Raw genomic sequence first — 14,354 nt, 5'->3', positions numbered from 1 at the left:
TCAGTGAGTGAACAGGTGATCATATGCCAGCAGCCCAGGTTCAAGCTGACCTGTGTCTCCTTCTCTCTCCTCTGTCTCCCCCCTTTTCTGTCTGTTTTCACTGCTGTACTATCAAATAAAGGTTAAAATGCCCCAAAAAATCTTTAAAAGATGCTGTTGACAAGTTAAACCACATGTACTTTTTCTTCAAAAAAACATTAATTAGACTTAAGTGTCCATTGATAAAACTGGTATGTTCTTTACTGGACTATAAACAGATGAATGTCTCATTGGAAGCCCTTAGATCTGGAATGCACTATAATTGGTGTTTAAGGAAGTCTTATCTGAAATGTATATGAAAGGATGTTGTCCATGAGTCCTGTTGGGTTGGTGGGAAGGTTAAGACATGTCACTGTCTGAGCCAAGTAGAATAACATTAGGTTACAAAAGATATTTATTTTCCACCATCCGGCTGTCTGTAGACTTAATAGAGTTAACTTTGTGATGCACTACAACAGGACCTTAGTATAAACTAAAGTCAAAGTCTTGCAGATGATCACTCTGCTAAGGAATGTTAGCCAGCCTTCTGTTTTCTTCCTCCCTCCTTCCTTCCTTCAATCATATGGACAAATAATTGACAGGCTCAAGGGTGCGTTCAAGGGCATGAGCTTATATCTTAAGTGCTCCGTCTGACTTTCTCTTCTCCTCCTTTTTGTCTCGTTCCCTCTCTCTCTATCTCTCTCTGTCTGTCTCACTCTGTTGTTCAGATGCCAAAGAGATCGTGCTGAAAGCTCAGATTCTGGCCGGGGGCAGAGGCAAGGGTGTGTTCGACAGCGGCCTTAAAGGTGGAGTGCACTTAACGAAGGAGTAAGTATGCCCCTACGTGCATTTCACACTGTGAGTTACTGTAGGAAATAGATTGATGTTATTTTCTCCAACAACAGCGGCTTTTACAGCGAGGAGGCTCAAAGAGCTTTCTGAAGATGCTCCCTAGGCACAAAGACACAGTCAGGATTACTCGGGCTGCAAATAAACATTTTTCTTTCTTCCACTGTCTCGTTTTCGAACAATACCCTCAATTAAATGTGGAAAAAGGGGCTTTAAGGTCGACTGAAGCATTACCCACCCCATTTTCAGTTTCCCCGCTCGGGTTTATTGGGTTTTGTGCCACTATTTTGTTCCTGCTCACAGTTGCAAAGTGTGATGGATGTATTTCTTCAATGAGGGCTCACTCTGAAATCTTATGCATTTTTCAAAAGGCTAAACAAATCTTAAAAGAGCTTTACTTTGCTCAGGAACTGCATTTCCCTCCACCAAGTTTCCCCCGTATAAAATACATAAATAAATAAAAAAAAAAATGCTGTCTTCTTAGTAAAGGTAGCTACAACTTGCTGCCACCGCAAAGGCAGAAAGGTGATTTATGACAATTGTCCCAAGCATGTATCATCATCACCCTACTTCGGGGTTCGGAAAGGCCGGAAACTTTTTCAAAGTGAGATACAGTGAAGTTCGTCGTCCCCAGACAGTGACATGAGTGCACAGTTCACCTTCCTCTCATCTATCAAAGGATGAGTACAACCCCGAGCTTCATTTGTATTCACTTGCAAAAGCAGAGCAGGCTAACAGAAGCAGCCTCAGCATGCGTGCTGCTTTTAAATGGAGAGAAAATGCGGAGTTTGATTCACAGCAATGTGCACGTGTACCCAAAAGCTGTCCTTCATCAGAATATTTTGGACTAATACCGAGAAAGTGCTGAGACATATTTCTTTACCGAACAAAGTTATTGACAGGGGAAGAAATGCGCTTTCATCTAGACCCCTCCTGCTTTTTCCACCTTTATTTTAGAAGTCTTTCTTTTTATTTTTTGGCTTCATGATAAAGATTTATTTCAAAGAAGTGATATTGTTTGACCTACAACCTCTGTCCTTTAGCCCTGCTGTCGTTGGTGAGCTGGCCAATAAGATGCTGGGTTTCAACCTGACTACTAAGCAGACACCAAAAGAGGGAGTGAAAGTGAAAACGGTGAGCCACTGCAGAGACCGAGGGAAGGAAAAGATCTCTACCCTCACTATATTTTCTTCCCTTTTTTTGACCTCATTTCAAGTCATTTTGAGTCCAGTAATTAATTTCTGTCATATTAATATCAGTTTTGTTGTTGTTGTTTTGTGCTCAGTTTTAATAGTAGCTAGCCCCTGATGTTTACTGTTGGGTTGCACTAGCTGGTGTTCATTGCATAAATTGAACAGAGCCCGCTGTGAATTTAAAGTGTCTGGTAAACAACTGTTTCTGTGCGCCACTAACAAGCAGGAATACTATTTTCTCTGCTCGCATGCTGCATGTCGTACCCCCTGAAAACAGACGTTTTCCAGGTGACGAAGCCGTCTCAGTCTGTGGCTTGTTTGTGTGTCCTGCTGCCTTCCTCTTTGTCTCTCCTCATCTCTGTTTCTGTTTCCCCTGTAAAGTTTACATTGAATCAAATGAGCATCACACATCATTTCTATTGACGGCGGCTACAGAAAATTCAACAAGCTCAGAGTCAACTCGCTGTCTGAGGCAGAAGGCAAAGGCGGATAAAAGACACAAACATATGGCCAAAACCTGGATTAGATCTGAGTGAGAAGAGAAGTGAAAACCAATTGGACATCTACAATCATTGTCTTACCAAGAAAATCTCACACAGCACAGAAATCTGACGTGGCAAAGAGCCGCCTAACGGCTCGAGTACAATAACGGTGTAGTCAGAACCCGGCGTTTCCGATGACAGCCAGAGCTCAGCTGTCAACCTGCCAATGGGAGCACACACCAACGCTCAACCCGTCCTACAACACAGATAAGGGGCAGCACTCGTGTATCTGTGTGGATTTTCACTCTCATAGCTCTGAATGAGAGATGAGGAAACGAGGCGGGACAGATGAGCGAGGCAGAGAAAGATAGAAATAGACTGTGGAGAAAAGAATATGTTTAGTTTGAGAGAAGAAACTGGTGTAAGTCAAACGACAGGCAACTTAAAAGGTTGTTTGAGTGAGTGGGGAAAACAACTTTCGGACAAGAAGATGGGAGCGCTGTCTGTTAACATGGAGCGCAGAAAAGCCGATCCATCCTCATTCACTGGGCGATAAGGTGGAAGCAGAACATAAGGGTTGTGCATGTTCAAACAAACACCCCTCCCACCAAACCTGCACCCCATTAACCACCACAGAACTGATAGTTTCCTGTCAAGTCTTTTTTTCCTTTCCTTTTCAAATGGGCTTCTTGCTTGCTTCCTCCTGCCTCTCTTTCTGAATGAACACACAATTCCTCTCTATTTGCCTTTGTTTCTTTTATTTATAACATAACAGATGACATTTTCTCAGAGCTGCTGCACGTAGATTGTGCCAATCTCTGCACTCTGCTTATGTTCTTGTGTTTTACAGCTAGTTGTAAATGTGTTACTTTTAAAAGATAAAGTTAAACGTAAAACATTTTCAGAGTTTTTGTAAATACTGGTCGGAATAAATGGGAACACAAATGACTTTTTTCCCTTTCCCCCCTTAATAATAATGTTTTCTTAGTGATGTCAGATCAGTAACATAGCTACCTTCTTCTATCCAGCCCCTCTGTTTTTGCTTTGCAATGTGCAGGTGATGGTTGCTGAGGCCCTGGATATTACCAGGGAGACATATTTTGCCATCCTAATGGACCGCTCCTTCAATGGTCCTGTCATGGTAGGAAGCCCCCAGGGAGGTATGGATATCGAGGAGGTGGCTGCCAGCACCCCAGAACTCATCTTTAAGGTATAACATTTCTGCTTTTCAGTAATTTCTAAGTTGTCAGTGATTACCAGCTACAAGAATAAGAAAGAGGGGGAAAAAAACTTGAGAGCTGTCCAAAATTTAACTTCCTTGAATTAGACATCTTACCATGATGCTTGTTCTTTACTGGCACAGTGGAGCTCTTTATAATCCCCTCACCATCTTACTTTAAAACTGATAAAGGTTTTTTTTGGGGGGGGTGTTGAAATCATACCGAGTTTCCAGATGGAAGCTGAGATCTGTTTGCACACACACAGCAGAAGCTGAACACGGCGCGCGCATACAGGAACACACTGGAGTTTAACATGTGCAAACCCACACAGCCTTCGATGTTTTCTTTTGCCATTAATGAGATTTTATTTACAGCTTCTCGACAGCACGGCCTCATCGTCGTTAACAGATGTAACCTTGAAGTGTTTACAGATGGCTACCTCCAAAGGTTATATACGTGTGTCTTATTTTGCTAATGTGCGTTGTGAAACATCAAGCTGAGACAATTACGTTACATTAACTTCACCAAAGACTTTAGAGTCTAAATGAGAAATGCGTGGTTTTACTATCAAACAAAATGATTAAAATAGTTATTGTCCAGCCCTGTTTGGTGCTACAGACTGTCTGTACAGATGGATGAGATGTCACCAATAGGTGAAGCAGTAATGATGTTGTAACTAGGAGATGGGCAGTGAAGATTAGGCTGCTGAAGTCATGTTTCCTACCAGATGAAATGCAAACACTTGAGTTTTGCTGAAGGATGATGGTGTCAAAGTGAGCACCATTCAAGTTGTTGTTTTTTTTAAATAAAAACCTAATTTCTACATTGATACATGAAATTATCATTACTATGAGATTCATAATAAACTGAATCTGCTTCACTACAGTTTGATTTTGCACTTCCACATCTAACCAGCACAGACGTGCCTCCACAGGAGCGTGCACACAGGTTCATGCCCGGACTTTTGCGCTGCTTTGAAATGGATGAGTCTGCGGAGCAGTGACACTGATCCATCATCATCAAAAGAGAGAAAACAGGAGGATATATTAGACTGCCAGACTGACTTTTTGTCCTCCTTTATCCTGGAGCTTAATTTGACTGCAGTTTCTTTATATATGGTCTCCGTAACTTTTTGTTTCCCCGCGGGGGTTTCTGTCAGTGAAGAACGTGCATAGGAATAGTTGGTGAAGAGTGCAGAAGAAACAGGTGAGATATTTTAAATGGAAAAAAAACTGTAGGTGTGAGCTAAATAAGTAAAGAGCCAGCAAGTCTTATTTATATATGTTCACCTTCTAATCAGCCACCGTTTCTCTCTGAACCATGTGCTTTTTTTTGGGCCACACACTGTGCTTTATGGAGGATGGATAACCTCTTCTGCCAACAATGATGCTATCAGTCATCAGCAGTGCTAAAGAGGGAGGATAGAACGATTTGAATATGGAGCCAATTGCCCAATCCTAATAAACACACATGCCCAGAACTTCCCACAGATCAGTCGATGCATTATAACATGCAGGTAATTTATGCATAAAAACCCGGTGGAATGTGGGTAAAGGATCTAAAAGGATAGATCTGGATCACTTTCTTTAATTCTGCTCTCTGATTCTGGTTTTGTACAGTTTATGTATTTTGTGGTCTACAAAGGAAAATGAATGACATGGTTTAGGAAAGGAACAGTTCGTACATGTGCAGATGCTCCACTAGTACCTCAGGGACTGCTTCAGCTACTACAAATAAGCACTCATTAATAAGATAATCATAAGCATTTATAAAAAGTTGAGCCAACAAACATTAGTGTGATGTTTGATGAGTGTGATGAGCACTTTTAGATATATATTTGGGAGCTATTGTGATCATCTTCATAGACAGCCTATTGCTGTTAGAGAGTTGGTCCATTCTGTGTATGATTATCAGAAATATATTGCATAGTTTAATTAGGATATAGCCTAATGCTTACTTCTTGTCTTCATTTGTTTGTCTTCCTCTCTCTTGCATATTCCCTACAAATCTACCAGGAAGCCATAGATATCTTTGAAGGTGTGAGAGACGACCAGGCACTTCGCATGGCAGCTAATTTGGGTTTCAAAGGAGCTCTGCAGAGACAGGTAATGGGCCCATGGAAGGCTTTAAAGTCACAAAGAAGGATCAGTGATTCTGACATTCATATATATGTAGGCAGGCAGATGCTTGCCCATTCATAAATAGGCCATACTTTGGCTATTATTAGTTTTCCAGAGGCAAGTTGTGAAGTGTCATTATACTATGCTGACTTGCCAGGTGGTCTGTTGTCATACTTGGCAGTGAGGCACAGCACTGTGCCAGGCTTAGGGAGCTTACACTACTAACGATATCATTATTTGGTAGAACATGGCACACACTGATTTTGTGAGTGAATCATGCGTTAACCACTAAAACTCATCTCAGTGGGCCAGTTATGATTTTGAGGACAGCGAAACAAACATTTTCTCTCCTCTCCCCAAAGTTTTGAGTCATGTTCAGGCATTTGCTCTGAAAATAAAGCTGAGGAAGAACAGCACAGCAGTAGGCCAAGCTCACAGTCTGAATAAAATGTGTGCTCAGTTAAGATGACTTTAGATTTTTTTTTTTTTTTTTTTTTTTTTTTGCCTCTTAGTATTAAACCCCTATTTTTATGGCAAAATTTCAAGTATTTATTTCTGGGCAAATTTACACAAAGCCACACGTTTTTATTTTTATTCTGATTTTCTATGTGTTGTTTCACATTTGCCGTCACGAGCACTGGAAAAAACAGTTAACTTCTGGTTTGTGTGATTGCTATTGTTAGCAAATCAGGCTGTTGCCCATATACAGTATAAAAAAAGGCTGAATTGTGTCTGTGGGTTAACGGCAGCTTGCCGGGGAGGTGACAGGTGTGTTTACAGTGTCTGTGAGCTATGAAAGGCTTCACAGTGAGGGCCTAAAGCCACTCAGCAGACAGACTTTCAGCCTTGCATGCCATGTCAAGAATGTAAGCCGACGTCACAGCTTTGTGGTGGAAAAGGACAGAAAATCTGCAAGTCATGTTTCCATCACTGCAGATCGAAGGCAGAGCCGATAAATACCCAGAAACGCCGTCAAGCAGACTAGAGTCATTTGACCGATAATAAATGCAGCTGTACCCTTTCCCACTGTAGAGAAAAGTCAGATGTTTGTCCAGTATAAAAAGGGCTTAATTTGTTATCTTTTGCACAAGCTCTGACTGGCATGAGAAATCAGATAACTCAAATCCTAGCACATAGAATAATCAAATACATAAATTACAAAAAAATCAAATCTGCCTTTGTGAAGCAAACTTGGCCTGTTTTTGCTGGATACTGAAAGGAAATTGATTTTAAAGAGGGAATGGGAGAAATAGAAAATTATTGGTTAATTGTGTGCATTGTTAGTGCGCTTCTCCTTGGTTGCTGTTTGTCAGTTGCCAAGCTGTTTAATTCAGAGATAATTACAGCATTTCTAAAATACCTTTACTGTTTTGAAGGAGCTGTGTGGCGACGGGAGCTTTGTGCAGATACAATTTTTCGCGCGTCTGTCTGCACTGTCAGACTGCCTTTGTCACTAAAGAAGCAAAGCTATAGAGAATTAAAAAGAGGTTCCTTTTAAAAGGAGGATTTCATTGATAATGTTTAATTGCAGTCGTTTTTAATATCTCGTATTCTCACTGACAACATTTGTTGTCCACATTGTAAATATCAGCTGTTTTAAATGCAAAAGGCACATTAGAAAAACAGGTATGCATCGATACTACATGTATGTGCAATCAAGTGAAAGGTGTGCTAACACCAGGTAATTTAACTTTGCTTTCCTTGCACATTAATGCCATAAAAAGACACGGTGATGGTGAAGGTGATTTGCCATGTTTTATGTAGCCTGTGTGAGAGGCTGAGCAGCCTTGTCAGGGCTGACTACTCAGAGCCGAACCATCAGGTAATTACTGTCCTCTGTGGACCTCACAGGCAGCAGATCAGATTAAGAGGCTCTATGATCTGTTCCTGAAAGTCGACGCCACTCAAGTTGAAGTCAATCCTCTCGGAGAGACTCCCGAAGGACAAGGTACTTTGTATCATTTTTTTAAAAACATACTTGTCTGTATGTTTGTGTGTTTCATGTGTGTCTTTGGATGTGTGCCGTCCTGCTGTCTGTAATTTCTATTAAACATTTTAAACGCAGAACTCAGCATTTCAGCATCACGATGCTGCCGCATATTAATCACCGACTGCGAGACAGAGGCAGCACTTCGCTCCTCTGGTCTAAATGCATTTCAGAATGTGAAGTGTACTGTAATTGCAACACACTGACATCAGCTTCTTGTCAGCATGACTTTGTCTGGATCAAAATCCAAATGGCTTCAGGGAGCAGAGCTTTCCATATTCACAGCATGTTCATGTTTGTTGATGTTTCCTAGTTGCTGATGATTAACTGAAGGCATATAATCTATCATCAGCAAGTAATGAGGGACTACAAATAGCAGCAGCGGCAGCTTCAGACGCAGCCTTATAATTTATGGTCGGCGAAGATTAACCACTTTGAGATGTTCTGTGAAAATCTTATGGGCTCTGAGTGGAGCATTAATGAAATAAAATAAAGTATCATAATTAAAAAAATATTGACATAGGTAACTTTGCATGACCGTTTGTAGTTTTTGAATTGATCAGTGTTTATTTCATATTTATTATTTTCATATTTATTTCATATTTTGCATGCGCACAAGATGTTCTGTGTAATCCCAGCAAATCTTTTTAGGAAAGCTAACAACAAATAATGCTGTTTATATTTATAAATATATCAACTATAAATGTTAAGATGTCCAAAATAATAGGAAGAAATAGTAGTTCCCAAGTTAAAAACTTTGCATCGGGGAATGCCCCTAAAGCACTTTAAAAACCACAAAAACAATCAACAATTATTGAATTTATCATACTGTTCACTTGTTCTATTCTCAAAGGAATTATTTTCTATAATTGTGTCGTTGTAAACTGGCCTTATTCCAAATGCATGTGCTCAGCCAAAAGTACTTAACTTGGAATATGTCTGTAAGTGTCTCTGAATGGATGAAAGGGAGATTATTAAAGGTTGAGCAATTATCATCTTCACTCGACAATGTTTATTGGAGTGAAGCTTAGCCTATTACACGCTCAGTCTATTGAAATTAACTTTGGGTAATTATATTCAAGATAAATTTATTGTGTCGTCAAGCAATAAATATTGTCTCTTAACTCTTTGTACTTCATGTATAAATGATCAGATGAGACACATGAGCCAAATGAGAAACTGTAAAATAGTAATGCTAATTTTCTAAGAAACAAGCAATGATTAAGGTGTTGGCCTTGATCAACATGTCTGACTTTGTGCTGCTGCAGATTAAAAGTAGTTAGGGCTGCCACGATTAGTCGACTAGTCACGATTACGTCAACTATCAAAATCGTCTACGACTGATTTAATAGTCAACGCGTCGTTTGAAGCTTTGTAAGATCACAAAAGACGCAGGAATAAGTAGTAGGATTTAAGAGTGTAATAACGGACTGAAACAGAAGATGACAGCACTGCATGTACAAGGATGCCAGCTGCCGTTAAACCCCGAAGAAGAAGTAGCTCTGTCCCAGAATTCATAGCGCAGCCCAGCTCAGTTTCCAACAATGGCGGCAGCTAGTTAGTTTTAATATTACTCTTATTATTCTTTCTGGGTCACAAAATAAACGTTTAACATATTTTCAGGCGAGAATGTAGCTGTGTAAACTTCAAATATCTGCTCAGTTTATCAAGACACCACATATTTTCAAAAGCGCTCTGACGTTTTCGGAGATGTCTGTTACCCACTAGCTCGATAGCTAGCCGGGGGCAAGGCTCACTAGAGGCCGTGAGAACATCGTTTTCAAACCCACCGCCGTCTTTCGCTACTCAGGTTAAACATATAAGTCACTTAGATAACTTAAAAATGTTATTGTTTGGCTTCTTTTTGTATTTTATTTGTTCCTGAGTAAATCGGTTTGGCTGAGATTAAAGTTATAGTTTTTACACAGCTGAATAAACGTCAAGCAGACAACTGATTATCAGAAGTGTGAGATGCTCGAGAATAAACTCCAGTGTCTAGTTGTATTTTAGATAGCAAGGAGTTTATTAAACTTCACCAAAACAATCTGCAAATTTCATTAAAATTTAATAAACTATCATCTTGTCTTTATTTTTAGTTAGCACATACCTTAAACACTTAAAGCTGTAAGCTAATGATAGTTATATAAGAGCAGATGCATGCTGGTGCAATAATCTATACGTTTTACTCCAATGGATGCACGATCTGATTAGTCGACTAATCGCAAAAATAATCGGTGACTAGTCGACTATCAAAATAATCGTTTGTGGCAGCCCTAAAAGTAGTTAATAAAAAGATGGGATATTTCAACCATTGAAAAGTGTCTTAGATTAGTAATTTAGAAGTACAGTCTTAAATCCCCCCCTTATTTCTTTATATTTTGCTAGGACAATGGAAAAAGGGGTGCAGTGATTTACTGAAACATGCAAACATCCATGGAAATACAATATATAAGGCAAAGAGAGAGTTAATAAAATTCTACTAAGCTTAAAACTCAACATTTGGTAAGACAAACTTTATCTTGAGCACAGCCTGAACTCTCTAAGCAAACCTTTCTTGGCATTTCGTGAAGTAATCCTCAGAAATAGATCTCAAAACTTCTTGAAGGACATTCAAAGCTCTTCTTTGGATGTTGGCTTCCTGTTCAGTTCAGCAATGTTGCTGATTGGACTCCGGGGACAGTGACTGTTGTGTCTCAGTGATGGTGTTTCACTGTGTGTTTTCTCTATCCAGGTATATTTTTACTGCATTGACGGTTTGTTCGGGATCGTAATGTTAAAAAAAAATAAAAGTGCTGCCAGTCAGATCGTTTCCTGATGGTATTGCTTGATGGATCAAAATTTGAAATGAATGAAATACAGCCAAAAACATGACACAGCCTCCGCTGTGTTTTACAGATGGCTCCAGACACTCACTGTTGTATGATTTTTCCTGACTTCCTCCAGACGGGTTGAACCAAAAATTTCAAATGCGCTTTCATCACTCCATCCGCCCTGCAGCTGCTAATTTTCAGCCCAGTGGTATTTGGCCTTTTCTACCCCGTTTCCCTTCATTAAGAATTTTTGATTCAATGAAGAGTGGATGGATCTCAAGTCTGTTCATTTTTTTTTTTTAGGCTTGCTACTTCTTTTGTCCTCCATGTATCCAGTTTCCTTAGTAATGCCAAGATACTCGCATACAAGTTACGTGAATCCTCAACAGTAGTTCATCCTTGAGTCGAGTAACTTTTTTTTTCATATACTTGAATGTATCATAGGTCAGTGTTAAAGGGCTTAACAAAACAAAAATTCCTCTGAAAATGGTCAGGTACAAGGACTAGACAGAAAACAAGAGAAAAGGAGGCTTTAAATGGTTTAATGAAAAACTTTGAAAGGCCTTCAGAAAGCCTGGAGCACTATTGATCAAAACAAATTTTTAAAAATTACTCCTTCTTCTTGGAGGAAAAAGATAAAGACATGACTCAAGATTTTTGCACAGTAGAATACAATTGGATCTAATATCTACCAGGATTGTTCAATTTTAAAGTAAAATACCATTTCAAGGCCCCTTACTTTATTTGAAAGTCACCAAGAGCAGTTCACATTTCTGTCCTCCTCTCATTTGTAGCAGGCACTAGCAAACTGTTGTGTCCAGTAAGACAGTAAAGTTTCTGCTTCTATAATTTCTCGATGTATTTTTCCCGTATGGCGTAATCCCTGTTGGAAGCAAGCACTTCCAGTCACACAGAAGAACAGAGATATGGGTAAATTTCAGTCACCTTGATTTCCCCTAGTGACAAAAATGGAGGTTAGCAGGAAAACAATTCAAGTGCTCGTCATTCAGATGAGAAGGCTGTTATAGGAAGTCACAAAGCATTATTCCAGCACTTGTGACGCTGCCAAACTTTGTTTTTTGTTTTTTGTTTTTTTTCTCTCTCAAAGAAATAAGAGTGATTGTCTTGTCTTTGGAGCTGAACACAGATTGAGTGTGATGTGTCATACACTAATACAGCGTGCTGAAGATGCATCACTTCTTTGATCCTTAGTTTCCTCAAAAAAAAAAAGATACTTGCTCAAAGTTATCAAACACTCACACGACAATGTTTTTGTGTGATTCGTTATGAATATTAATGCAGAAAATGAGTCCTTAAAAAAACTGTGAATTTATACGAGGGGTATGATTTTTCTTTTTTTAAAAGAAGGAAGAAGCAGGTGTTGTGATTGAAGCAGGCTTTGTAGAAGGGCTTCACATTAACATCAGCTCATTCTTTGCTTCGATTTGTTCACACGTCGCAAGGGAGCACAGCTATTTTCTTGCAGGCTTTCGACAGACGTGTTTGGAGAAGGAAATTTTCTCAAGGGTGGAAAATTTTTATTTTTTTTTTTTTGTCTCGTTTGGTAATAGCTGAATACATTTTGTAGATAGACTGCAATAATGGATGTGTCAAAACAGAACAAAAAGGAATTGTGTAGTGAGGAAAACGCTTCACCTGGAGGACGCAGCATGCCGACTCCCCAGTCCCAGGAGAGTCTGCCTGCTCCATGTGTCTTGTGTCCATGTATGTTGTTCATGTTGCACTCATAAAATATATTTGCACATTTCAATATTTTCCTTCCTTTCCTCAGTTTCGCATCAGGATTGCCTGAATGTTTAAATGTAGAGTGGAATAGTTAATATTGAAGGTGCTATAGAACATTACCATAGTTCATTTTAAAGCCAAGTGTGGAAAATACTGAGGCCTGAGACTAAAAACTGGACTGGAGAATATAAAGTCAGCACAAGCAGCTGGTTAGCAAAGCAAAAACTGGAACTAGGAGACGTGCGCCTCCATTTGGATGTCATTTTTATACTTTAGGTTTTGTATTAATTGTTATTGAGCTTCAATATAGGGGTGAATTTGTTACCTTTCCTCCTACTTTCCTGGTTTTAATAATAAGCTGAGCTAACTGACTTTTGGCTCCAGCTACAAATTTAGCAAATAGACGTGACTTTTCAAATACTCACCAAGATGGCGAATAACTGTATTTCTTTTGAATGTCCAGTTATCCCTTTCAGTTAGAGTCACTATTTAAGTGTAAGCGCTTCTACTAATTTGTTACATTATTAGTGTGCGGTATTTTCAGGTGGCTTTAAGAGCGTGGAGTCTTTGAAATACACACTCTTTGAGGTATAAAGGAAATGTCCATTTGCTATAATAGTCTTTTCCTTAGAGGCAGTGTCAAAACCACATACCTTAGTGAGCCTGAAATAATTAAGACCAGCAGACTGAGGGGACACCCTGGAGTTCATTACTTTCAGGTTTTAGAAATGGTAATTAGGTAGGTTTTTTTTAATGTCTGGATTCTGCTTCGTCTTTCTCACTTGTTCTATTTTTCCCCCACTGCTGTCTTTCCCACCCCTTACCGTAGTGGTTTGCTTTGATGCTAAGATCAACTTTGATGACAACGCTGAGTTCCGTCAGAAAAACGTGTTTGCCATGGATGACATGACGGAGGCCGACCCCACGGAGATGGCGGCAGCAAAGTGGGACCTTAAATATATCGGATTGGATGGGAACATTGCCTGCTTTGGTAAGGAAGCAAATCTCTCCATCAGACCCGACACACCTGCCTGCACATACACCACCCAATAAAGGAGTTCTCCCAAAAGCCTACCCCTCCTGCCATGTGGCTTTAATGTGTCTCTTAAGTCGAGTAAGCGAAAAGCTCGGACACAGTTAAAACTTAGTCAAACTAACGGCAGTCTGTGCTCTCCTCCAGTCCACATTACAAGCAGCTTTCTGAAGACTCCACAAGGATTGCTGCCGTAACCAATGCGTTCTAATTAGCTATAATCCACCCAGAAAGTCTCCTGTGAGCCAGATTGTTAGCATTCTCATTAAAGGCCCCCTCTCTTGTCATAAATCAAAGCTTTTACAGTGTACAACTGCACTAACAGGTGCTCTCACTTCTTACCCCGTAGCCTCATAAACACATTAGTTGTCTGTTAACACTTCTCCTCCATTCTGCACACAAACCCCATTCTGCATCCCCAGTTCCCAGACTCTCCTAAAGTAACAACAGCTTTTAAGGCCCCGCAGCTTCCTTGAGAGCTCCGTAAGCCACCAAAGTGACAGCTGTTAAAGCGAATTTCCCTTTTATTGAGACCTCGGTTGTGGAGCTTGCCAGGACACAAGTTCAGCTTGGCTAAACCAAATTATGTAGGACATTTTTGTGCACTTGGCTCCTGCACAACTCAGCAGTGCAGAGGCACAGGCAGTTGGCTAAATGATGACATATTCCACAGTCCAAAAGCATAGCACAACCTCTTCTAATCAACACTCTCTTCTCTGAAGTTGGGAGCTGAGTTGTAATCAAATTTTCTCTGTGTTGCTTGACTTGAATGTTTCTGATTCGAAGATTTCCAGCAGATTCACTTTTTAAGTGTGGCATTTTTTTCCCAGCTATTTGCTCGTATTTAGTGGATGACTTGGCACTGAATTCCTTTGCGGGTTATTATAGTTCATGCC

The 14,354-nt window shown here is 39.9% G+C and overlaps 1 protein-coding gene across 1 annotated transcript in view; it reads left to right on the top strand.

The window, feature by feature from the left end:
• suclg2 (succinate-CoA ligase GDP-forming subunit beta) overlaps positions 1-14,354 on the top strand; it is a 101,448-nt gene that overhangs the window by 39,836 nt on the left and 47,258 nt on the right. The window contains exons 3-8 of the mRNA XM_085158706.1: positions 747-846; positions 1,911-2,001; positions 3,600-3,752; positions 5,778-5,867; positions 7,734-7,830; positions 13,255-13,416. Of these exons, the coding sequence (XP_085014832.1) occupies positions 747-846; positions 1,911-2,001; positions 3,600-3,752; positions 5,778-5,867; positions 7,734-7,830; positions 13,255-13,416 (693 nt within the window). The remainder of the gene's footprint in view (positions 1-746; positions 847-1,910; positions 2,002-3,599; positions 3,753-5,777; positions 5,868-7,733; positions 7,831-13,254; positions 13,417-14,354) is intronic.

The sequence above is a fragment of the Neolamprologus multifasciatus genome, chromosome 5, assembly GCF_963576455.1.
Source record: "Neolamprologus multifasciatus chromosome 5, fNeoMul1.2, whole genome shotgun sequence".
In the NCBI taxonomy this organism is placed as follows: domain Eukaryota; kingdom Metazoa; phylum Chordata; class Actinopteri; order Cichliformes; family Cichlidae; genus Neolamprologus; species Neolamprologus multifasciatus.
This window is presented reverse-complemented; position numbering and strand designations above follow the sequence as displayed.